Genomic DNA, 25,471 nt, shown 5'->3' with positions numbered 1-25,471 from the left:
AGATCTCATTATTTTAAAAAATGTTTATTGACTATTAATAAGATCTATAATGTTAATAAATGTTCATTGATTATTAATAAGATGTCATAATGGTCATAAAAGTTTATTGATTATTAATATCTCATAATGTTCATAAATGTTTATTGATTAATAATATATCATTATGTTAATAAATGTTTATTGATTATTGATAAGATCTTATAATTGTAATGCATGTTATTGATTATTAATACAATCTCATTATGCTAATAAATGTTATTATTAATAAGATATCATAATGATAGTAAATGTTATTGATTATGATAAGATCTCATAATGTTAATAAATGTTTATTGATTATTGATCAGATATCATAATGATAAATGTTATTGTTTACTGATAGGAGCAGCAGCCAGTGATAACACATTGAAGTAGTACAAATACTGGAAGTAGTACAAATACTTGAAGTAGTACAAATACTTGAAGTAGTACAAATACTATCAAAGTATTTCAGTTACTCACCAAATACTTTTCCAAGAAAGAGACTTTTAAGTAAGTTGAATTCTGTGTGGGATGAGTCAGGCAGGAAGTAGCTGCTTGCGGGGTAGTGGTCCAACTGCAACATGCAAGTAGTACTAGCTTGTTATGGAGTACTAACAAGTAGTACTAGCTTGCTATGGAGTACTAACAAGTAGTACTAGCTTGCTATGGAGTACTACTACTTGGTGTACGTGATCAACTGCAACATGCAAGAAGTACTAGGTACTATGGAGTACTACTACTTGGTGTACCTGATCAACTGCAACATGCAAGTAGTACTAGCTTGTTATGGAGTATTAACAAGTAGTACTAGCTTGTTATGGAGTACTAACAAGTAGTACTAGCTTGGTATGGAGTACTACTACTACTTGGTGTACCTGATTAACTGTAACATGCAAGTAGTACTAGCTTGTTATGGAGTACTACTACTTGCTGTACGTGATTAACTGCAACATGCAAGTAGTACTAGCTTGTTATGGAGTACTACTACTACTTGCTGTACCTGATCAACTGCAACATGCAAGTAGTACTAGCTTGTTATGGAGTACTACTACTTGCTGTACCTGATCAACTGCAACATGCAAGTAGTACTAGCTTGTTATGGAGTACTACTACTACTTGCTGTACCTGATCAACTGCAACATGCAAGTAGTACTAGCTTGTTATGGAGTACTACTACTTGGTGTATGTGATCAACAGCAACATGCAAGTAGTACTAGGTACTATGGAGGACTACTACTTCTTTATTAATAATGTGATTAATCTACTTGTTTATTAATAATGTGATTCATCTACTTGTTTATTAATAATATGATAAATCTACTTGTTTATTAATAATATGATTAATCTACTTGTTTATTAATATTGTGATTAATCTACTTGTTTATTAATAATTTGATTAATCTACTTGTTTATTAATATGATAAATCTACTTGTTTATTAATAATGTGATTAATCTACTTGTTTATTAATAATATGATAAATCTACTTGTTTATTAATAATGTGATTAATCTACTTGTTTATTAATAATGTGATTAATCTACTTGTTTATTAATAATATGATTAATCTACTTGTTTATTAATAATGTGATTAATCTACTTGTTTATTAATAATATGATTAATCTACTTGTTTATTATTATGATTAATCTACTTGTTTATTAATAATATGATTAATCTACTTGTTTATTAATAATGTGATTAATCTACTTGTTTATTAATAATATGATTAATCTACTTGTTTATTATCATGATTAATCTACTTGTTTATTAATAATATGATTAATCTATTTGTTTATTAATAATATGATTAATGTACTTGTTAATTTATAATGTGATTAATCTACTTGTTTATTATTATTATTAATCTACTTGTTTATTAATAATATGATTAATCTACTTGTTTATTAATAATGTGATTAATCTACTTGTTTATTAATAATATGATTAATCTACTTGTTTATTATGATTAATCTACTTGTTTATTAATAATATGATTAATCTATTTGTTTATTAATAATATGATTAATCTACTTGTTTATTAATAATGTGATTAATCTACTTGTTTATTAATAATATGATTAATCTACTTGTTTATTATTATGATTAATCTACTTGTTTATTAATAATTTGATTAATCTACTTGTTTATTAATAATATGATTAATCTATTTGTTTATTAATACAATAGGATTAATCTACTTGTTTATTAATAATGTGATTAATCTACTTGTTTATTAATAATATGATTAATCTATTTGTTTATTAATAATATGATTAATCTACTTGTTTATTATTATTATTAATCTACTTGTTTATTAATAATAGGATTAATCTACTTGTTTATTAATAATGTGATTAATCTACTTGTTTATAATTATTATTAATCTACTTGTTTATTAATAATATGATTAATCTACTTGTTTATTAATAATGTGATTAATCTACTTGTTTATTAATAATATGATTAATCTACTTGTTTATTATTATGATTAATCTACTTGTTTATTAATAATATGATTAATCTATTTGTTTATTAATAATATGATTAATCTACTTGTTTATTATTATGATTAATCTACTTGTTTATTAATAATATGATTAATCTACTTGTTTATTAATAATATGATTAATCTATTTGTTTATTAATAATATGATTAATCTACTTGTTTATTATTATGATTAATCTACTTGTTTATTAATAATATGATTAATCTACTTGTTTATTAATAATGTGATTAATCTACTTGTTTATTAATAATATGATTAATCTACTTGTTTATTATTATGATTAATCTACTTGTTTATTAATAATATGATTAATCTATTTGTTTATTAATAATATGATTAATCTACTTGTTTATTATTATGATTAATCTACTTGTTTATTAATAATATGATTAATCTACTTGTTTATTAATAATGTGATTAATCTACTTGTTTATTAATAATATGATTAATCTACTTGTTTATTATTATGATTAATCTACTTGTTCATTAATAATATGATTAATCTACTTGTTCATTAATAATATGATTAATCTACTTGTTTATTATTATGATTAATCTACTTGTTTATTAATAATATGATTAATCTATTTGTTTATTAATAATATGATTAATCTACTTGTTTATTATTATGATTAATCTACTTGTTTATTAATAATATGATTAATCTACTTGTTTATTAATAATGTGATTAATCTACTTGTTTATTAATAATATGATTAATGTACTTGTTTATTAATAATATGATTAATCTACTTGTTTATTAATAATATGATTAATCTACTTGTTTATTAATAATGTGATTAATCTACTTGTTTATTAATAATATGATTAATCTACTTGTTTATTATTATGATTAATCTACTTGTTCATTAATAATATGATTAATCTACTTGTTCATTAATAATATGATTAATCTACTTGTTTATTATTATGATTAATCTACTTGTTTATTAATAATATGATTAATCTATTTGTTTATTAATAATATGATTAATCTACTTGTTTATTATTATGATTAATCTACTTGTTTATTAATAATATGATTAATCTACTTGTTTATTAATAATGTGATTAATCTACTTGTTTATTAATAATATGATTAATCTACTTGTTTATTAATAATATGATTAATCTACTTGTTTATTATTATGATTAATCTACTTGTTTATTAATAATATGATTAATCTATTTGTTTATTAATAATATGATTCATCTACTTGTTTATTATTATGATTAATCTACTTGTTTATTAATATGATTAATCTACTTGTTTATTAATAATATGATTAATCTATTTGTTTATTAATAATATGATTAATCTACTTGTTTATTATTATGATTAATCTACTTGTTTATTAATAATGTGATTAATCTACTTGTTTATTAATAACTGCTTACTTTCTTCTGTAAGGTGCTAACCATCTTCACTTATTTCTACTTCTGTTGTTCCTCGCTAGCTTAGCTTAGTGATTAGCATGTCTGCCTCTCGGTGTGTAACATGTTTAGCCTGGTCCTCCAGTGATACTAGTACTCTACTTGACTTCTGCTTGCTGACAGGAAGTTGCTCTTTGTGTTGTTCTCTGATTTGTGTGTTGGCACTTCCTGTTTAGTGTGGTCACGTCACACCTTTCTGGTGCTCGAGCGCGGCGTACCTGCAGGTGGACGTGACGCAGGTGCCGTGTCAAGTTGAGCGTGTGAGGTTGGCCGTCGTTCACACGCCGCTGAGGATGATGATGATCATCCACGTTTATGATGAAGGCTTCTGGGGGACCTCCCAGTCTGTAGCGCACCTGCAGCGTGCCTGCACACACACACACACACACACACACACACACACACACACACACACACACACACACGCGCACACACACGCGCACACACACGCACACATAAACCCACGATGAGAGCAGAAGTGTTAAATAAAATGAAATGAAAAAGGTAAAATTAATAATATAAAATAAATACAAATTCAATTAAAAAAAAGTAATAATGGTATAAAATACATACAGTTAAAATATATACATAAACAATAATAAAACAGTGGTATTAATAATGGTATGAAATTAATACAATGAAATAAATTCATGAATAATAAATACAATAAGCAGTAGTAATAATAATATATATAATATATTTTTTAAATAGATTAAACAAATAAATAACTGATTGTAATAAATGTATAAAATATATATGAATATATACATAAATTATAAAAAGAGATCACATAAATGTCAGTAATAATTGTATAACATAAATGGAATTGAAATGAATAAACAATTAAAAACTACCACTAAAATGAATGGTATAAAATACGCATAAATAATTAATCAAACTAAACCAAAACAAATGGTGGTAACAATGTGATATGATGAATAGTTCAAATTAAAACATGAAATACCATAAAACATTACAAATAAATAGTAGTAAAACGATTGAAATGAATAAACAAAAGATAAAGCTAAAATAAATGGTATTAATAATGGTATAAAATCAATAAACTGCATAACTAAATAAAAAAATTTCAAATAAAATATATGGAATGAAATAAATACAATTAAAATAAAAAATGAAATAAAATAAAACATTAAATTAAATAGTAGTACAATTGAAACACACAAATAAAACTTAAAATAAATGGTAGTAGTAGTGCTATCAAATCAATAAACTATGCATAACTAAATGAAAAATACAACTAAAATAAATGGTAGCAATAACGTTATGAAATGAATACAATTAAAATAAAAAATGAAATAAAATAAAACATTGAAATAAATAGTAATACAATGAAATGAATAAACAAAAGATAAATAGTATATAAATGGTTTAGGATATAAATAAACTATGCATAACTGAATAAAAACTAAAATAAATTGGTAGTAACATTATGAAGCGACTACAATTCAAATAAAATAAAACATTAAAATAAATAGTAGTACAATTGAAGTAAATAAACAAATACAACATCAAATAAATGGTAGTAGTATTGGTACGGAATAAAATATACATAAACAAATAAATAAAAGTGGAATGAATGGTAGTAATACTAGTAGTAGTAGTAGTAGTAGTAGTAGTAGTAGTAGTGGGAGTAGTAGTAGTGGGAGGAGTAGTAGTAGTAGTAGAAGTAGTGGGAGTAGTAGTAGTAGTAGTAGTGGGAGTAGTAGTAGTAGTAGTAGTAGTAGTGGGAGTAGTAGTAGTAGTGGGAGTAGTAGAAGTAGTAGTAGTAGTGGGAGGAGTAGTAGTAGTAGTGGTAGTAGTAGTAGTAGTGGTAGTAGTAGTAGTAGTAGTAGTATTAGTGGGAGTAGTAGTAGTAGTAGTGGGAGGAGTAGTAGTAGTAGTAGTAGTATTAGTGGGAGTAGTGGTAGTAGTAGTAGTAGTGGGAGTAGTAGTAGTAGTAGTGGCAGTAGTAGTAGTGGGATGAGTAGTGGGAGGAGTAGTAGTAGTAGTAGTGGGAGTAGTAGTAGTGGTAGTACTCATTCCATTCCAGGCCGATACAAGAAGTCAGTTCTGCTCTTTTTGCTAGCTTAGCAGACAGCTAGCATCTTGTCAGAGTTGACTTCTAAAGTCAACACTAAATAACTTGACATCAAGTGACCTAGCTCCATGCTAACTTGCATTGGATGTGCCATAGACATGCTACTGATTAGCATCAGCGATTTTACATGGCAAATTCAACACCTCCAAATTAAAAACAAATATTGTTACACAAAAAGTACTGAAAAAGAGGAATAAAAGATGTAAGAATAATAATGTTGACTCTCAAATGACGACTAGTTTCTCTTTAAAACTGTCAAAATTAATAACTCAGGAAGTTGATGTAGATATTTACAATAATCAATATTAGTATGACACCAGGAAGTTGATGTAGATATTTACAATAATCAATATTAGTATGACACCAGGAAGTTGATGTAGATATTTACAATAATAAATATTAGTATGACACCAGGAAGTTGATGTAGATATTTACAATAATCAATATTAGTATGACACCAGGAAGTGACCTGAAAATGATCTATAGAACAATAGTGTTGAAAGTAAAAATACAAATATACTACTTGTTTTCAACTATTTCATGCCCGAGACCCTTTTGGGTCCCTGGGACCTTCAACAGATGGTGAGGAGCCCTAAATGTTGGGTCCCTGGGACCTTCAACAGATGGTGAGGAGCCCTAAATGTTGGGTCCCTGGGACCTTCAACAGATGGTGAGGAGCCCTAAATGTTGGGTCCTTGGGACCTTCAACAGATGGTGAGGAGCACTAAATGTTGGGTCCCTGGGACCTACAACAGATGGTGAGGAGCACTAAATGTTGGGTCCCTGGGACCTTCAACAGATGGTGAGGAGCCCTAAATGTTGGGTCCCTGGGACCGTCAACAGATGGTGAGAAGCCCTAAATGTTGGGTCCCTGGGACCTTCAACAGATGGTGAGGAGCCCTAAATGTTGGGTCCCTGGGACCTTCAACAGATGGTGACGAGCCCTAAATGTTGGGTCCCTGGGACCTTCAACAGATGGTGAGGAGCACTAAATGTTGGGTCCCTGGGACCTTCAACAGATGGTGAGGAGCACTAAATATTGGGTCCCTGGGACCTTCAACAGATGGTGAGGAGCCCTAAATGTTGGGTCCCTGGGACCTTCAACAGATGGTGAGAAGCCCTAAATATTGGGTCCCTGGGACCTTCAACAGATGGTGAGGAGCCCTAAATGTTGGGTCCCTGGGACCTTCAACAGATGGTGAGAAGCCCTAAATGTTGGGTCCCTGGGACCTTCAACAGATGGTGAGGAGCCCTAAATGTTGGGTCCCTGGGACCTTCAACAGATGGTGAGGAGCCCTAAATGTTGGGTCCCTGGGACCTTCAACAGATGGTGTGAGCCCTAAATGTTGGGTCCCTGGGACCTTCAACAGATGGTGAGGAGCCCTAAATGTTGGGTCCCTGGGACCTTCAACAGATGGTGTGAGCCCTAAATGTTGGGTCCCTGGGACCTTCAACAGATGGTGAGGAGCCCTAAATGTTGGGTCCCTGGGACCTTCAACAGATGGTGTGAGCCCTAAATGTTGGGTCCCTGGGACCTTCAACAGATGGTGAGGAGCCCTAAATGTTGGGTCCCTGGGACCTTCAACAGATGGTGAGGAGCCCTAAATGTTGGGTCCCTGGGACCTTCAACAGATGGTGAGGAGCCCTAAATGTTGGGTCCCTGGGACCTTCAACAGATGGTGAGGAGCCCTAAATGTTGGGTCCCTGGGACCTTCAACAGATGGTGAGGAGCCCTAAATGTTGGGTCCCTGGGACCTTCAACAGATGGTGAGGAGCCCTAAATTTTGGGTCCCTGGGACCTTCAACAGATGGTGTGAGCCCTAAATGTTGGGTCCCTGGGACTTTCAACAGATGGTGAGGAGCCCTAAATGTTGGGTCCCTGGGACCTTCAACAGATGGTGAGGAGCCCTAAATGTTGGGTCCCTGGGACCTTCAACAGATGGTGAGGAGCCCTAAATGTTGGGTCCCTGGGACCTTCAACAGATGGTGAGGAGCCCTAAATGTTGGGTCCCTGGGACCTTCAACAGATGGTGTGAGCCCTAAATGTTGGGTCCCTGGGACCTTCAACAGATGGTGAGGAGCCCTAAATGTTGGGTCCCTGGGACCTTCAACAGATGGTGAGGAGCCCTAAATGTTGGGTCCCTGGGACCTCTAACAGATGGTGAGGAGCCCTAAATGTTGGGTCCCTGGGACCTTCAACAGATGGTGTGAGCCCTAAATGTTGGGTCCCTGGGACCTTCAACAGATGGTGAGGAGCCCTAAATGTTGGGTCCCTGGGACCTTCAACAGATGGTGAGGAGCCCTAAATGTTGGGTCTCTGGGACTTTCAACAGATGGTGAGGAGCCCTAAATGTTGGGTCCCTGGGAACTTCAACAGATGGTGAGGAGCCCTAAATGTTGGGTCCCTGGGACCTTCAACAGATGGTGAGGAGCACTAAATGTTGGGTCCCTGGGAACTTCAACAGATGGTGAGGAGCCCTAAATGTTGGGTCCCTGGGACCTTCAACAGATGGTAAGGAGCCCTAAATGTTGGGTCCCTGGGACCTTCAACAGATGGTGAGGAGCCCTAAATGTTGGGTCCCTGGGACCTTCAACAGATGGTGAGGAGCCCTAAATGTTGGGTACCTGGGAACTTCAACAGATGGTGAGGAGCCCTAAATGTTGGGTACCTGGGACCTTCAACAGATGGTGTGAGCCCTAAATGTTGGGTCCCTGGGACCTTCAACAGATGGTGAGGAGCCCTAAATGTTGGGTCCCTGGGACCTTCAACAGATGGTGAGGAGCCCTAAATGTTGGGTCCCTGGGACCTTCAACAGATGGTGAGGAGCCCTAAATGTTGGGTACCTGGGACCTTCAACAGATGGTGAGGAGCCCTAAATGTTGGGTACCTGGGACCTTCAACAGATGGTGTGAGCCCTAAATGTTGAGTCCCTGGGACCTTCAACAGATGGTGAGGAGCCCTAAATGTTGGGTCCCTGGGACCTTCAACAGATGGTGAGGAGCCCTAAATGTTGGTTCCCTGGGACCTTCAACAGATGGTGAGGAGCCCTAAATGTTGGGTCCCTGGGACCTTCAACAGATGGTGAGGAGCCCTAAATGTTGGGTCCCTGGGACCTTCAACAGATGGTGAGGAGCCCTAAATGTTGGGTCCCTGGGACCTTCAACAGATGGTGAGGAGCCCTAAATGTTGGGTCCCTGGGACCTTCAACAGATGGTGAGGAGCCCTAAATGTTGGGTCCCTGGGACCTTCAACAGATGGTGAGGAGCCCTAAATGTTGGGTCCCTGGGACCTTCAACAGATGGTGAGGAGCCCTAAATGTTGGGTCCCTGGGACCTTCAACAGATGGTGAGGAGCCCTAAATGTTGGGTCCCTGGGACCTTCAACAGATGGTGAGGAGCCCTAAATGTTGGGTCCCTGGGACCTTCAACAGATGGTGAGGAGCCCTAAATGTTGGGTCCCTGGGACCTTCAACAGATGGTGAGGAGCCCTAAATGTTGGGTCCCTGGGACCTTCAACAGATGGTGAGGAGCCCTACATGTTGGGTCCCTGGGACCTTCAACAGATGGTGAGGAGCCCTAAGGGTTACTTTAAACATTGTATTGGTTTTGAAAAGACGAAGATGTGATTATTAGAATGATTACCGTTGTCTGTGAGCACCACAGCCAGGTAGTCCAGAGTCCTGGAGCTGACGTAGACCAGAATGCAGGGGGCGCTGGAGGTGCTGAAGCTGAAGACCAGCTCCTCGTGGGTCAGGTTGGTCTCCATCGGAACCCCCGGCAGGCGCTCCCCCTCCCGCGCCACAGAGGGCGCCGCCTCGGGCCGGAAGTCGTAGCGCACCAAGGTCCCGGTCTCGAAGTAGGCTCCCACGTCTGGGTGCAGGGACAAAGGTGAGTGTGTGCCAGGCAGGTGTGCCAGGGTCTTGGAGCGCACCTTGGGTACAGAAGGCTCCTTCGTAGGCGCTGAGTGTGCAGTCGCAGGAATATCTGTCGTACTTCTCCACACACTTCCCGCCGTTCCTGCACTGGGAGCCCAGGGTCTGGCAGTGGCCCCGGCAGCCAGGACTCACCCCTGAGGCCCCCACCGCCTTCTCCTCCAGGTCCAGAGTCACCCCGTTTACCTGCAGCGCTCGCATGCAGCCCAGGAAACTTCTCTGGCCTCCTGACGCACCTGACGGGGACAAGTTGTTGTTGTTGTTGTTGTTGTTGGAAATTATTATAATTAATGACTGCATTCATCTTCACATGTACAAGACATGTAACCATTAACAGTAATAACAATAAACATAAACAGTAATAACTATAACCATACATGATAATTACGATAATCATAAACAATAAAAACAATAACAATAAACAGTAATAACAATAACCATAAACAGTAATAACTATAACCATAAACGGTAATAACTATAACCATAAACAATAATAACAATAAACATAAACAGTAATAATGATAAACATAAACATAATGACAATAACCATAAACAGTAATAACAATAACCAAAAACGATATTAACCATAACCATAACAATAAACAAACAGTAATAACAATAACCATAAACAGTAATAACAATAATCATGAACAGTAATAACAATAACCATAAACAGTGATAACAATAAACATAAACAGTAATAACAATAACCATAAACGGTAATAACAATAACCATAAACAATAATAACAATAAACATAAACGGTAATAACTAAAAAACAAACGTAATGACAATAACCATAAACAGTAATAACAATAACCCTAAGTGCTAATAACCATAAACGGTAATAACAATAACCATGAACGGTAATAACAATAACCATAAACAGTAATAACAATAACCATAATTGGTAATAAACATAAACGGTGATAACGATAAACATAAACAGTGATAACAATAAACACACAGTAATAACAATAACCATAAACGGTAATAAAAATAGCCATAAACAATAACAATAACCATAAGTGGTAATAACCATAAACGGTAATAACGATAACCACAAACAATAATAACAATAAACATAAACCGTAATAATGATAAACATAAACAGTAATAACAATAAACAAACAGTAATAACAATAACCACAAACGATATTAACGATAACCATAAATGGTAATAACAATAACCATAAACGGTAATAACAATAACCATAAACAATAACAATAACCATAAGTGGTAATAACCATAAACGGTAATAACGATAACCACAAACAACAATAACAATAAACATAAACGGTAATAACGATAAACATAAACAGTAATAGCAATAAACATAAACGGTAATAATAACCATAAACAGTAATAACAATAACCAAAAACGATATTAACGATAACCATAACAATAACAATAAACAAACGGTAATAACAATAACCTTTAACGGTAATAACCATAAACAGTAATAACAATAACCATAAACAGTAATAACTACAACCATAAACGGTAATAACAATAACCATAAACAGTAATAACTATAACCATTAACAGTAATAACAAACATAAACAGTAATAACAAACATAAACAGTAATAACAATAACCATAAACAGTAATAAACATAAACAGTAATAACAATAACCATAAACAGTAATAACAAACATAAACAGTAATAAAAATAAACATAAACAATAATAACAATAACCATAAACAGTAATAACAAACATAAACAGTAATAACAATAACCATAAACAGTAATAACAAACATAAACAGTAATAACAAACATAAACAGTAATAACAATAAACATAAACAATAATAACAATAACCATAAACAGTAATAACAAACATAAACAGTAATAACAATAACCATAAACAGTAATAACAAACATAAACAGTAATAACAATAAACATAAACAATAACAACAATAACCATAAACAGTAATAACAAACATAAACAGTAATAACAATAAACATAAACAATAATAACAATAACCATAAACAGTCATAACAAACATAAACAGTAATAACAATAACCATAAACAGTAATAACAAACATAAACAGTAATAACAATAAACATAAACAGTAATAACTATAACCATAAACAGTAATAACAATAACCATAAACAGTAATAACAATAAACATAAACAATAATAACAATAAACAATAATAACAATAACCATTAACAGTAATAAGCAAGTCTTAGCGATACAGAATATTGTTATCATAATTGATATTGATTAGAATAAAGTATAATAATATTATTATTATTATGGGAGTATTACCAATATACAGGTTGCTGTCCAAGTCCAGCTTGGTGTGGCCCTGTGGGGGGGTGAGCCGGACCTCTCGGTAGCGGCCGTCCAGCTGCAGCAACACTTCTTTGACGTTCTTCTCCGCCTCCACGCGATGCCACTGGTCGTCATGAAGTGGTGCTGGCGAGCGGACCGACAGCTCCATCCTCTCTCCGCCCACCAGGAAGGAGAAGGACACCATGGATCCTCCTGAAAGACCGAAGTCCACATTGTGACTGCTTGGGCAAACTCCCGTGCATCCTTCAGGACCCTGTCCGGGGTGTAGAGCTGGTCCACAGTTCCACGACCAGGACCAAAACCACATTGCCCCTCCTAAAACCGAGGTTGGAAAGTTCGGTGTAACCTACTCTCCAGTACACCTTACCAGGAAGGCTGAGAAGTGTGATCCTGCAGTTGGAACACACCCTGCGGATCCCTTATTTCAAGGAACCACCACCCCAGTCTGCCAATCTAGAAGCACCGCCCCTGTTGTCCATGCAAGGCTGCCAAGTCTGGTCAACCAAAACAGCCCCACAGCATCCAGAGCCTTAAGGAACTCCTGGCGGATAAAACCCACACACAAGACCCTGCCACCGAGGAGCTGATTAACTACCTCAGCAACCTCAACCACAAAAATAGGAGAGTCCACCACAGAGTCCCCAGGCATGGCTTCCTCATAGGAAGTTGTGTACATGCGATGAAGTTTTCTTCAAAGTATTTCCTCCACTGATACAGAACATCCCAAGTCCAGGTCAGCATCACACTGTCCTCACCACACGGTGTTGGCAGTGCTCTGCTTCCCCTTCCTGAGGCGGCGGAGGGTGGTCCAGAATTGCTTTGAAGCTGACCGGAAGTCGTTCTCCATAGAGTCCCCCAACTCCTCCACGTCCAAGTTTTTGCCTCTGCGACCGCCAAAGCCGCACACCACTTGGCCGGTCGCTGTCTCTGGAGTCCCACGAGCCAAAAAGACCAGCGGGTTTTAGGATTATGACCACGGACCAACCAGCTCGTGGCTACAGGTCGGCTGTCTCGACAACAGAGGTACAGAACATGGTCCACTCGGACTCAATGTCCAGCACCTCCCTTGTGACATGTTCAAAGTTCTTCCAGAGGCGGGAATTGAAACTCTCTGACAGGAGACTCTGCCAGACGTTCCCAGCAGACCCTCACAATGCGTTTGGGCCTGCCAGGTCTGTCCGGCATCCTCCCCCCACCATTGCAGCCAACTCGCCACCAGGTGGTGATCGGTAGAAAGCTCCGCCCCTCTCTTCACCCGAGTGTCCAAAACATGAGACCGCAAATCCGATGACCCAACCACAAAGTCGATCATGGAACTGCGGCCGAGGGTGTCCTGGTGCCAAGTGCACATATGGACACCCTAGTGTTTGAACACGGTGTTTCTTACGGACAATCTGTGACAGGCAGAAAAGTCAAATACCAAAACACAACTTGGGTTCAGATCCGGGAGACCTTTTCTCCCAATTACGCCTCTCAGGGTTTCAGTGTCGTAGCCAATGAGAGCGTTGAAGTCCTCCAGCAGAACAAAGTACTCTGAGTTACCCTTTGGTGTGTAAGAACAAGAGTCAGGACCCGGTCTCCCCCAGGCGCAGGGAAGCTACCCACTCGTCTACTGGGTTACTGCATTTTCCGGACTATGGTCCGGAAAATGCCACGGTATTTAGGCTGCACCCACCAAATTTGAGATGAAATAAGTATTTTGACATAAATTAGCCGCACCGGACTGTAAGCCGTAGATATATAGGGTTAGGGTTAGGGTTAGGGATCATACCTAATCCATACAAAATATGTTGTAAATCTTCCTATACATACCTTAACTGTTTCCAAACATGTAACACGGTAGTAAAACAACGGATCCAACAAAACAGAAGTCATGGTCATGGTCCCACTAGCAGAAATGCTATGGACTTTGGGTTCAAGGCACGAAACAGGAAGTACATTTTCGACAAGCCGCAGGGTTCAAAGCGGTTCAAAGTAGCCTGGAAAATAGGGTAAATTCATACGTACAGGCTCTGAGCCCGCCTGGCCTGGCGCATCTCACTGCCAGAGTGGATGAGGGTCCAGGCCCTCTCCAGAGGACTGGTTCCAGAGCCTTTAATGTGAGTCCGAATAGATCCCGGGCCGGAACTTCTCCAGCTCATGCTCCTCCCCACTGCAAGGTGACCTTCCACGTCCCAAGAGCTAGCTTCTGTAGCCGAGGATCTGACCACCAAGGGCCCTCCCTGCCTGAGACTGCTGCCCAGCTCACCCTGCACCCACCTGTGTGGTGAGCCCACTGGAGGAGGTGCCTTTTCTGGTTGTGCCCGGCCGGGGACCATGGGGTCAGGCCCGGCTGAGGAAACTTTGTCTTTTTTGTCCCCGTTCGGTCCCTTACCTCGGACTCGTTGGTCTCGTGTGACCCGACCAGGGGCACAGCAGCCCCAGACCACAAGGCTCCAACACTACGCACCTGTGAGCTGGATGCGAAGGAGGTGAGAAGGTCCAGAGTGTTCCAGGAAGACTCCATGGCTGGAGGAGGTCTTGAAGTAGAAGGAGATGTCCGAGCTGGTCTGGGCTGCCAAGGAGGAGAAGTGCAGGAAGGCTGCAGGACTGGAGAAGGATGCAGCGTTCCAGTATTTGCCTGTGGAGCAAAGACAGATGAGAGTCATCTTTGTGGTCTTCTCAGAGTCCTGCTGGGTGTGGTGTGGACTCACCATCACCCTGACATCTCAGCGGCCCCACCGTCAGCTTGGCCTCGGACCCGGGTCTGCTGGTGTCGCCCACAACCACCTGCCGGACTGGTAGGTGCTCCTTGTAGGTCAGCAGGCCGCCATCTTCCCTCCTGCACACGCACGGTAGTCACTACTATACATATATATATATATATATATATATATATATATATATATATATATATATATATATATACATATATATATATATATACATATATATATATATACATATATAGACATATATATATATATATATATATATATGTATATATGTCTATATATGTATATGTATATATATATGTATATAAGTATATATATATGTATATATGTCTATATATATATATATATGTATACATATATATATATATATGTATATATATATATATATATATGTATATATGTCTATATATGTATATATATATATATATATATATGTATATATGTCTATATATGTATCTATATATATATATGTATATATATGTATATATATATATATATATATATATATATATATGTATATATATATATATATATATATATATATATGTATCTATATATATATGTATATATATATATATATATATATGTATATATCTATATATATATATATATATATATATATATATATATATATATATATATATATATATATATATATATATATATATATATATATATATATATATATATATATATATATATATATATATATAGTATAAGTCATCATACCAAAAGGCACATGTGAGAGAATAAATATTTAGAAATAAATGTAATTAATTATGAATAAGAGTGAAAAATGAAAATACATGTCAATATGTGTAAATACATTTAAAAAATATAACTTAGTGTACATACGTGTAAATGTTATGAATGCTAACTTGTAAATACATGAACATACATTTATATAAATGTAGATAAGTGTAAATAGATGTAAATAGGTTTAAATAAATGTAAAAAAAATGTAGCTAGTAGCTATATGTAAATTAGTGTACCTATGTGTAAATAAATGTAAATATGTGTATAAAATTTAAATGCATGTAAATAAATGTAAATATGTCTTTATAATTTAAATGCATGTAAATAAATTGAAACAAATGTAAATATGTGTAGATACATGTAAATACATATATATAAATGTAAATATGTGTAGATACATGTAAATACCTATATATAAATGTAAATATGTGTAGATACATGTAAATACCTATATATAATTGTAAATATGTGTAGATACATGTAAATACCTATATATAAATGTAAATATGTGTAGATACATGTAAATACCTATATATAAATGTAAATATGTGTAGATACATGTAAATACCTATATATAAATGTAAATATGTGTAGATACATGTAAATACCTATATATAAATGTAAATATGTGTAGATACATGTAAATACCTATATATAATTGTAAATATGTGTAGATACATGTAAATGCATATAAATAAATGTAAATAAGTGTAAATACCTATATATAATTGTAAATATGTGTAGATACATGTAAATGCATATAAATAAATGTAAATAAGTGTAAATAAATGTAAGTAAGTGTACTTACCAGGTGTGTGAGTCAGCATCACAGTTACAAAAGCGGGTGTTGTCAGTACAGTTGGGTAAATAAGTGTAAATAAATAAGTGTAAATAAATAAGTGTAAATAAATGTAAATAAATGTAAGTAAGTGTACTTACCAGGTGTGTGAGTCAGCATCGCAGTTACAAAAGCGGGTGTTGTCAGTACAGTTATGTAAATAAATGTAAATAAGTGTAAATAAATGTAAGTAAGTGTACTTACCAGGTGTGTGAGTCAGCATCACAGTTACAAAAGCGGGTGTTGTCAGTACAGTTGTGTAAATAAGTGTAAATAAATGTAAATAAGTGTAAATAAATGTAAATAAGTGTAAATAAATGTAAGTAAGTGTACTTACCAGGTGTGTGAGTCAGCATCACAGTTACAAAAGTGTGTGTTGTCAGTGCAGTTGGGTAAATAAGTGTAAATAAATGTAAATAAGTGCACTTACCAGGAATGTGAGTCAGCATCACAGTTACAAACGTGGGTGTTGTCAGTGCAGTTGTGTAAATAAGTGTAAATAAATGTAAATAAGTGTAAATAAATGTAAATACGTGTAAATAAATGTAAATACATGTAAATAAATGTAAGTAAGTGTACTTACCAGGTGTGTGAGTTAGCATCACAGTTACAAAAGCTGGTGTTGTCAGTACAGTTGTGTAAATAAGTGTAAATAAATGTAAGTAAGTGTACTTACCAGGTGTGTGAGTCAGCATCCCAGTTACAAAAGCGGGTGTTGTCAGTACAGTTGGGTAAATAAGTGTAAATAAATGTAAGTAAGTGTACTTACCAGGTGTGTGAGTCAGCATCACAGTTACAAAAGCGGGTGTTGTCAGTACAATTGTGTTGTATTCCACAAGCACACTTCTGTATTCCTGGAGAAGAACCTCCCCAGTAAGAATGTCTGTCATTGGCTTGTCCCACCCACCAGGTCAACGCTTCACCGTCTGCAACACAACAACAAACAATCATTTGTTTACTTCTTGTCCTGGTCTGGTCTGGTCTGGTCTGATCTGGTCTTGGTGCCACCTGTGGACTTTGGACACGTAGGAAGATGGAAATATATTTATTCATGATCAGAACACTTCTTACTCCTTTATTCACCTTTGTATTATATTTATTCATGTAGTATTTATCTTTTTATTCATTTATTCATGTCAGTATTTATGTATTCATCTTTGTATTCATTTATTCATGTCAGTATTTATGTATTCATCTTTTTATTGATTTATTCATGTCAGTATTTATGTATTCATCTTTTTATTGATTTATTCATGTCAGTATTTATGTATTCATCTTTTTATTGATTTATTCATGTCAGTATTTATTTATTCATCTTTTTATTGATTTATTCATGTCAGTATTTATTTATTCACCTTTTTATTATATTTATTCATGTGAGTATTTATGTATTCATCTTTTTGATTTATTCATGTCAGTATTTATTTATTCATCTTTTTATTGATTTATTCATGTCAGTATTTATTTATTCATCTTTTTTATTGATTTATTCATGTCAGTATTTATTTATTCATCTTTTTATTGATTTATTCATGTCAGTATTTATTTATTCATCTTTTTATTGATTTATTCATGTCAGTATTTATTTATTCATCTTTTTATTGATTTAATCATGTCATTATTTATTTATTCATCTTTTTATTGATTTATTAATGTCAGTATTTATTTATTCATCTTTTTATTCATGTCAGTATTTATGTATTCATCTTTTTATTGATTTATTCATGTCAGTATTTATGTATTCATCTTTTTATTGATTTATTCATGTCAGCATTTATGTATTCATATTTTTATTGATTTATTCATGGCAGTATTTATTTATTCATCTGTTTATTGATTTATTCATGTCAGTATTTAGTTATTCATCTTTTTATTGATTTATTCATGTCAGTATTTAGTTATTCATCTTTTTATTGATTTATTCATGTCAGTATTTATTTATTCATCTTTTTATTTACTTACTAATGTCTTATTTATGCATGTTTTCATGTATGTATTTATTCATGTTTTTATTATTCTATTTATGTATTATTCATGTTTTACTTATTTGTTCATGTCATTATGTATTTATTCATGTTTTTATGTATTTATTCATGTCATATATTTATTGTTTTTTATTCATGTTTTTATGTATTTATTCATGTCATATATTTATTGTTTTTTATTCATGTTTTTATGTATTTATTCATGTCATATATGTATTCATGTTTTTATGTATTTATTTACATTTGTATTTAATTATTCATGTATATATTTATTTATTCGTGTTTTTATTTATTGATTCATGTAATTATTTTTTCATGTTTTATTTATTTATTCATGTTTGTATTTATGTATTTGTGTCATTGATTATGTATTCATGTTTTTATTTTTTTATTCATTATTTTATTTATTCATGTTTGTTTTTATAATCATGCATTTATTTATTTATTTATTTAATCATGTATTTATCTTGAAAAGTGTAAATAAATGTAAAAAGAGTAATTACACTGTAATAAATGTACTGTAAATATGTGTCAATAAGTGTACATACATGTAAAAAGAGTGTAAATACATGGTAATACATGTAAAAAGAGTATAAATACATAGTAATAAATGTAAAAAGAGTGTAAATACATGGTAATAAATGTAAAAATAGTATAAATACATAGTAATAAATGTAAAAAGAGTGTAAATACATGGTAATAAATGTAAAAAGAGTGTAAATACATGGTAATAAAGTAAAAAGAGTGTAAATAAATGGTAATAAAAGTAAAAAAGAGTGTAAATAAATGGTAATAAATGTAAAAAGAGTGTAAATAAATGGTAATAAAAGTAAAAAGAGTGTAAATAAATGGTAATAAAAGTAAAGTCACCTGGAGTGTTGAGCAGCCTGGACATTCTGCAGGCGTAGGCCACGTGTTGCTCACACTTCTCAGCACTGCTGGTCAGCCACAACAACTAGGAACACATTTGTTTACTTTCACTTTCAACACCTGTGCACACGTGTTTACTTTCACTTTCAACACCTGTGAACACATGTGTTTACTTTCACTTTCAACACCTGTGCACATGTGTTTACTTTCACTTTCAACACCTGTGAAGACATGTGTTTACTTTCACTTTCAACACCAGTGAAGACATGTGTTTACTTTCACTTTCAACACCAGTGAAGACATGTGTTTACTTTCACTTTCAACACCAGTGAAGACATGTGTTTACTTTCACTTTCAACACCTGTGCACACATGTTTACTTTCACTTTCAACACCTGTGCACACGTGTTTACTTTCACTTTCAACACCTGTGCACACGTGTTTACTTTCACTTTCAACACCTGTGCACACGTGTTTACTTTCACTTTCAACAACTGTGAACACATTTGTTTACTTTCACTTTCAACACCTGTGAACATGTGTTTGCTTTCACTTTCAACACCTGTGAAGACATGTGTTTACTTTCAGTTTCAACACCTGTGAAGACATGTGTTTACTTTCACTTTCAACACCTGTGAACACAATTGTTTACTTTCACTTTCAACACCTGTGAACATGTGTTTACTTTCACTTTCAACACCTGTGAAGACATGTGTTTACTTTCACTTTCAACACCTGTGAAGACATGTGTTTACTTTCACTTTCAACACCTGTGAACACGTGTTTACTTTCACTTGCAACACCTGTGAACACATTTGTTTACTTTCACTTTCAACACTTGTGAAGACATGTGTTTACTTTCACTTTCAACACCTGATGCTGAGCAGATCACAGTTATTGATTACAAGGTCATCGCTGAGAAGTTATTGATTACAGGTGATCGCTGAGAAGTTATTGATTACAGGTGATCGCTGAGAAGTTATTGACTACAAGGTGATCGCTGAGAAGTTATTGAGTACAAGGTGATCGCTGAGAAGTTATTGATTACAAGATGATCGCTGATAAGTTATTGATTACAAGATGATCGCTGATAAGTTATTGATTACAAGGTGATCGCTGAGAAGTTATTGATTACAAGGAGATCGCTGAGAAGTTATTGATTACAAGGTGATCGCTGAGAAGTTATTGATTACAAGGAGATCGCTGAGAAGTTATTGATTACAAGGTGATCGCTGAGAAGACACCTAAGCAACAAGTAAATCCTGGGTCACGTGATCAATTGATGTATTGGCCAAATTACTGAATACTTGTTTGTGTACAAGTACACAGTCAGGTTTAAGTCAGCTGTTGGTCAAGTTACTGAATACTTGTTTGTGTACAAGTACACTGTCAGCTGTTACGTGGCCATGGAAACACTCATTTGCCTCCCCTTGTCATCATAGTCTCCAGCCTGCTGAACTAGTAGCACACAATCTACACACCACACAAACAGGCCGGGATGATCCACCCGCAAGAAACTGCACGTTGCAAGAAGGCTTTTTCAAAAGGAGATCTTTTATCATAACATAGTCCCTAAATCAAAAAACTAAAATGATTTTGAATTAGCCCCTTAAGTCATCCAGCAGCTATGGAATTATAAAATGATATTGCTGAATAGACAATATGTCTGACATGTTGACACGCCTCCTTTCTCACACATATTTCTGACAGTACGTAAATACATGAATAAATAAATAAATACATGAATAAATAAATAAAAACATGAATAATTAAATTTGAAAAATACATGAATAAATAAATAAAAACATGAATAAATAAATAAACAAAAGCAAGAATAAATCAATAATTGCATGAATAAATAAAAACATGAATAAATAAAAATTTGAATGAATAAAAACATGAATAAATAAATAAAAACAAAAATAAATAAAAACATGAATAAATCAATAATTGCATGAATAAATAAAAACATGAATAAATACAAATTTGAATGTATAAAAACATGTATGAATAAATACAAACATGAATGAATAAATACAAACATGAATAAATAAATAATATGAATAAATCAATAATTACATGAATAAAAAACATGAATAAATCAATAATTACACGAATAAATAATAACACGAATAAATTAGAAAAACGTAAATAAATAAAAACATGAATAAGTAAATAATTACATGAATAAATAAATACAAACATGAATAAATAAATTAAAAACATGAATAAATCAATAAATAAAAACATGAATAAATCAATAATTACATGAATAAATAAAAACATGAATAAATAAAAACATGAATAAATAAATAAAAACATGAATAAATAAATAATGACATGAATAAATAAATAAAAACATGAATAAATACATGATTACATGAATGAGCAGGTACTAAATAAAAACCCAAAACAGCGCCTACAGAACAGTTTTAGTCTTGATGAATCACACTTTGTGTGCTAAATAACTCACTTGGCATTTATTGTGGGCGGTCTTATAATTAGCATATATTTGCATATTCATGAAGACTCCTTACTTACTTAGGGACGCAATCCTCGGCTCACGAGTTTAGTAGATCAGCTTTACTTGTACCATGATGTGTGCTAGTACATGCTAACCTTCAGTAGTACACACTAACCTTCAATAGTACACACTAACTTTCAGTAGTACACGCTAACCTTCAGTAGTACACACTAACCTTCAATAGTACACACTAACCTTCAGTAGTACACGCTAACCTTCAGTAGTACACGCTAACCTTCAGTAGTACACACTAACCTTCAATAGTACACACTAACCTTCAGTAGTACACACTAACCTTCAGTAGTACACACTAACCAGCAGTAGTACACACTAACCTTCAATAGTACACACTAACCTTCAGTAGTACACGCTAACCTTCAGTAGTACACACTAACCTTCAGTAGTACACACTAACCTTCAGTAGTACACACTAACCTTCAGTAGTACACACTAACCTTCAATAGTACACACTAACCTTCAATAGTACACGATAACCTTCAGTAGTACACACTAACCTTCAATAGTACACGCTAACCTTCAGTAGTACACGCTAACCTTCAGTAGTACACACTAACCTTCAATAGTACACACTAACCTTCAGTAGTACACGCTAACCTTCAGTAGTACACGCTAACCTTCAGTAGTACACGCTAACCTTCAGTAGTACACACTAACCTTCAATAGTACACACTAACTTTCAGTAGTACACACTAACCTTCAGTAGTACACACTAACCTTCAGTAGTACACGCTAACCTTCAGTAGTACACACTAACCTTCAGTAGTACACGCTAACCTTCAATAGTACATACTAACTTTCGGTAGTACACGCTAACCTTCAGTAGTACACGCTAACTTTCAGTAGTACACGCTAACCTTCAGTAGTACACACTAACCTTCAATAGTACACACTAACCTTCAGTAGTACACACTAACCTTCAGTAGTACACGCTAACCTTCAATAGTACATACTAACTTTTGGTAGTACACGCTAACCTTCAATAGTACACACTAACCTTCTGTAGTACACACTAACCTTCAGTAGTACACACTAACTTTCAATAGTACACGCTAACCTTCAGTAGTACACACTAACCTTCAATAGTACACACTAACCTTCAGTAGTACACGCTAACCTTCAGTAGTACACACTAACCTTCAATAGTACACACTAACCTTCAATAGTACATACTAACCTTCAGTAGTACACACTAACCTTCAGTAGTACACACTAACCTTCAATAGTACATGCTAACCTTCAGTAGTACACGCTAACCTTCAGTAGTACACACTAACCTTCAGTAGTACACACTAACCTTCAGTAGTACACGCTAACCTTCAATAGTACATGCTAACCTTCAGTAGTACACACTAACCTTCAATAGTACACACTAACCTTCAGTAGTACACACTAACCTTCAGTAGTACACGCTAACCTTCAATAGTACACGCTAACCTTCAGTAGTACACACTAACCTTCAATAGTACACACTAACCTTCAGTAGTACACGCTAACCTTCAGTAGTACACACTAACCTTCAGTAGTACACACTAACCTTCAATAGTACACGCTAACCTTCAGTAGTACACGCTAACCTTCAGTAGTACACACTAACCTTCAGTAGTACACACTAACTTTCAGTAGTACACACTAACCTTCAGTAGTACACACTAACCTTCAGTAGTACACGCTAACCTTCAGTAGTACACACTAACCTTCAGTAGTACACACTAACCTTCAGTAGTACACGCTAACCTTCAATAGTACATACTAACTTTCGGTAGTACACGCTTACCTTCAATAGTACACACTAACCTTCAGTAGTACACACTAACCTTCAGTAGTACACACTAACTTTCAATAGTACACGCTAACCTTCAGTAGTACACACTAACCTTCAATAGTACACACTAACCTTCAGTAGTACACACTAACCTTCAATAGTACACACTAACCTTCAATAGTACACACTAACCTTCAGTAGTACACACTAACCTTCAGTAGTACACGCTAACCTTCAATAGTACATACTAACTTTCGGTAGTACACGCTAACCTTCAATAGTACACACTAACCTTCAGTAGTACACACTAACCTTCAGTAGTACACACTAACTTTCAATAGTACACGCTAACCTTCAGTAGTACACACTAACCTTCAATAGTACACACTAACCTTCAGTAGTACACGCTAACCTTCAGTAGTACACACTAACCTTCAATAGTACACACTAACCTTCAATAGTACCTACTAACCTTCAGTAGTACACACTAACCTTCAGTAGTACACACTAACCTTCAATAGTACACACTAACCTTCAGTAGTACACACTAACCTTCAGTAGTACACACTAACTTTCAGTAGTACACACTAACCTTGAGTAGTACACACTAACCTTCAATAGTACACGCTAACCTTCAGTAGTACACACTAACCTTCAATAGTACACGCTAACCTTCAGTAGTACACACTAACCTTCAATAGTACACACTAACCTTCAGTAGTACACACTAACCTTCAGTAGTACACAAGGATGGTTCTAGTCCAGGTGTGTACCTGCTCATGGGTCACATTGTAGTTCTAGTCCAGGTGTGTACCTGCTCATGGGTCACATTGTAGTTCTAGTCCAGGTGTGTACCTGCTCATGGGTCACATTGTAGGTGACCTGCAGCACCATCTTGTCCTCCTTGTCAGGTGTGGTGGTGACGCTGGTCTGAGGGGCCAAGTTGTTCTTCACGCTGGTCCACACCTTCTCCTCTGGAAGACAACCAGCATGACATCACTTCCCCTCACCTGTCATCACTTCCCCTCACCTGTCATGTCACAGGTGACTTGGAAGGCCTGCATGGGACCGCTGCCATCAGGATCTATCCAGTACGTCCCCGAGGGTTTACCCTGGTACTTGTAGTCCTCACATGACCGCTGGAACATGGCTGACACACACACACACACACACACACACACACACACACACACAGTGTAAGTGTGTGTGTGTGTGTGTGTGTGTGTGTGTGTGTGTGTGTGTGTGTACGTACAAGTGTGGCAGGTGGCTCCAGTGTACCCAGTGGCAGTACAGTTGCAGGTGAAGGTGTCCCAGGTCTGAGAGCAGTGAGCCGCATGCTCACAGTGGTTGGGAACACACCTGTGGTCACACACACTTCCTCATTACTTCATCAATGTTAAATAAATACAGGTAAATCAAATAATAATATCAAAATAAAACACAAATAAATCTAATGCAAAAAAATATTTAAAAAAAAGAAAGAAAATAAATATATGTATATAATATAAATTATTAATATAATATAATATACCAAAAAATATATTAAAAAAAGAGTAAATAATACAAAATTAAAAGATAAAACAAATATAATATAAAATAAAATACATATAATGTAGAATATTAATAAAAATAAAATATCTAACATAAAATAAATTATAAATAATATAAAATAATATTTTACAATACAAACAAAATAATGTA

The 25,471-nt window shown here is 34.7% G+C and overlaps 1 protein-coding gene across 2 annotated transcripts in view; it reads right to left on the bottom strand.

The window, feature by feature from the left end:
- LOC133664813 (contactin-associated protein-like 2) overlaps positions 1-25,471 on the bottom strand; it is a 62,373-nt gene that overhangs the window by 4,353 nt on the left and 32,549 nt on the right. For both annotated transcript variants that reach the window (XM_062069735.1, XM_062069736.1), the window contains exons 11-22: positions 25,023-25,129; positions 24,801-24,920; positions 24,626-24,744; positions 19,465-19,549; positions 17,379-17,535; positions 14,995-15,122; positions 14,751-14,921; positions 12,275-12,493; positions 9,992-10,228; positions 9,703-9,930; positions 4,181-4,329; positions 502-595 (exon numbers count right to left, since the gene is read on the bottom strand). In XM_062069735.1, coding sequence (XP_061925719.1) covers positions 502-595; positions 4,181-4,329; positions 9,703-9,930; positions 9,992-10,228; positions 12,275-12,493; positions 14,751-14,921; positions 14,995-15,122; positions 17,379-17,535; positions 19,465-19,549; positions 24,626-24,744; positions 24,801-24,920; positions 25,023-25,129 — 1,814 coding nt within the window. The remainder of the gene's footprint in view (positions 1-501; positions 596-4,180; positions 4,330-9,702; positions 9,931-9,991; positions 10,229-12,274; positions 12,494-14,750; positions 14,922-14,994; positions 15,123-17,378; positions 17,536-19,464; positions 19,550-24,625; positions 24,745-24,800; positions 24,921-25,022; positions 25,130-25,471) is intronic.

Source organism: Entelurus aequoreus, linkage group LG14, assembly GCF_033978785.1.
Source record: "Entelurus aequoreus isolate RoL-2023_Sb linkage group LG14, RoL_Eaeq_v1.1, whole genome shotgun sequence".
Taxonomy (NCBI): domain Eukaryota; kingdom Metazoa; phylum Chordata; class Actinopteri; order Syngnathiformes; family Syngnathidae; genus Entelurus; species Entelurus aequoreus.
The sequence above is the reverse complement of the archived record's forward strand: the minus strand, read 5'-3'. Positions and strand labels throughout refer to the sequence as shown.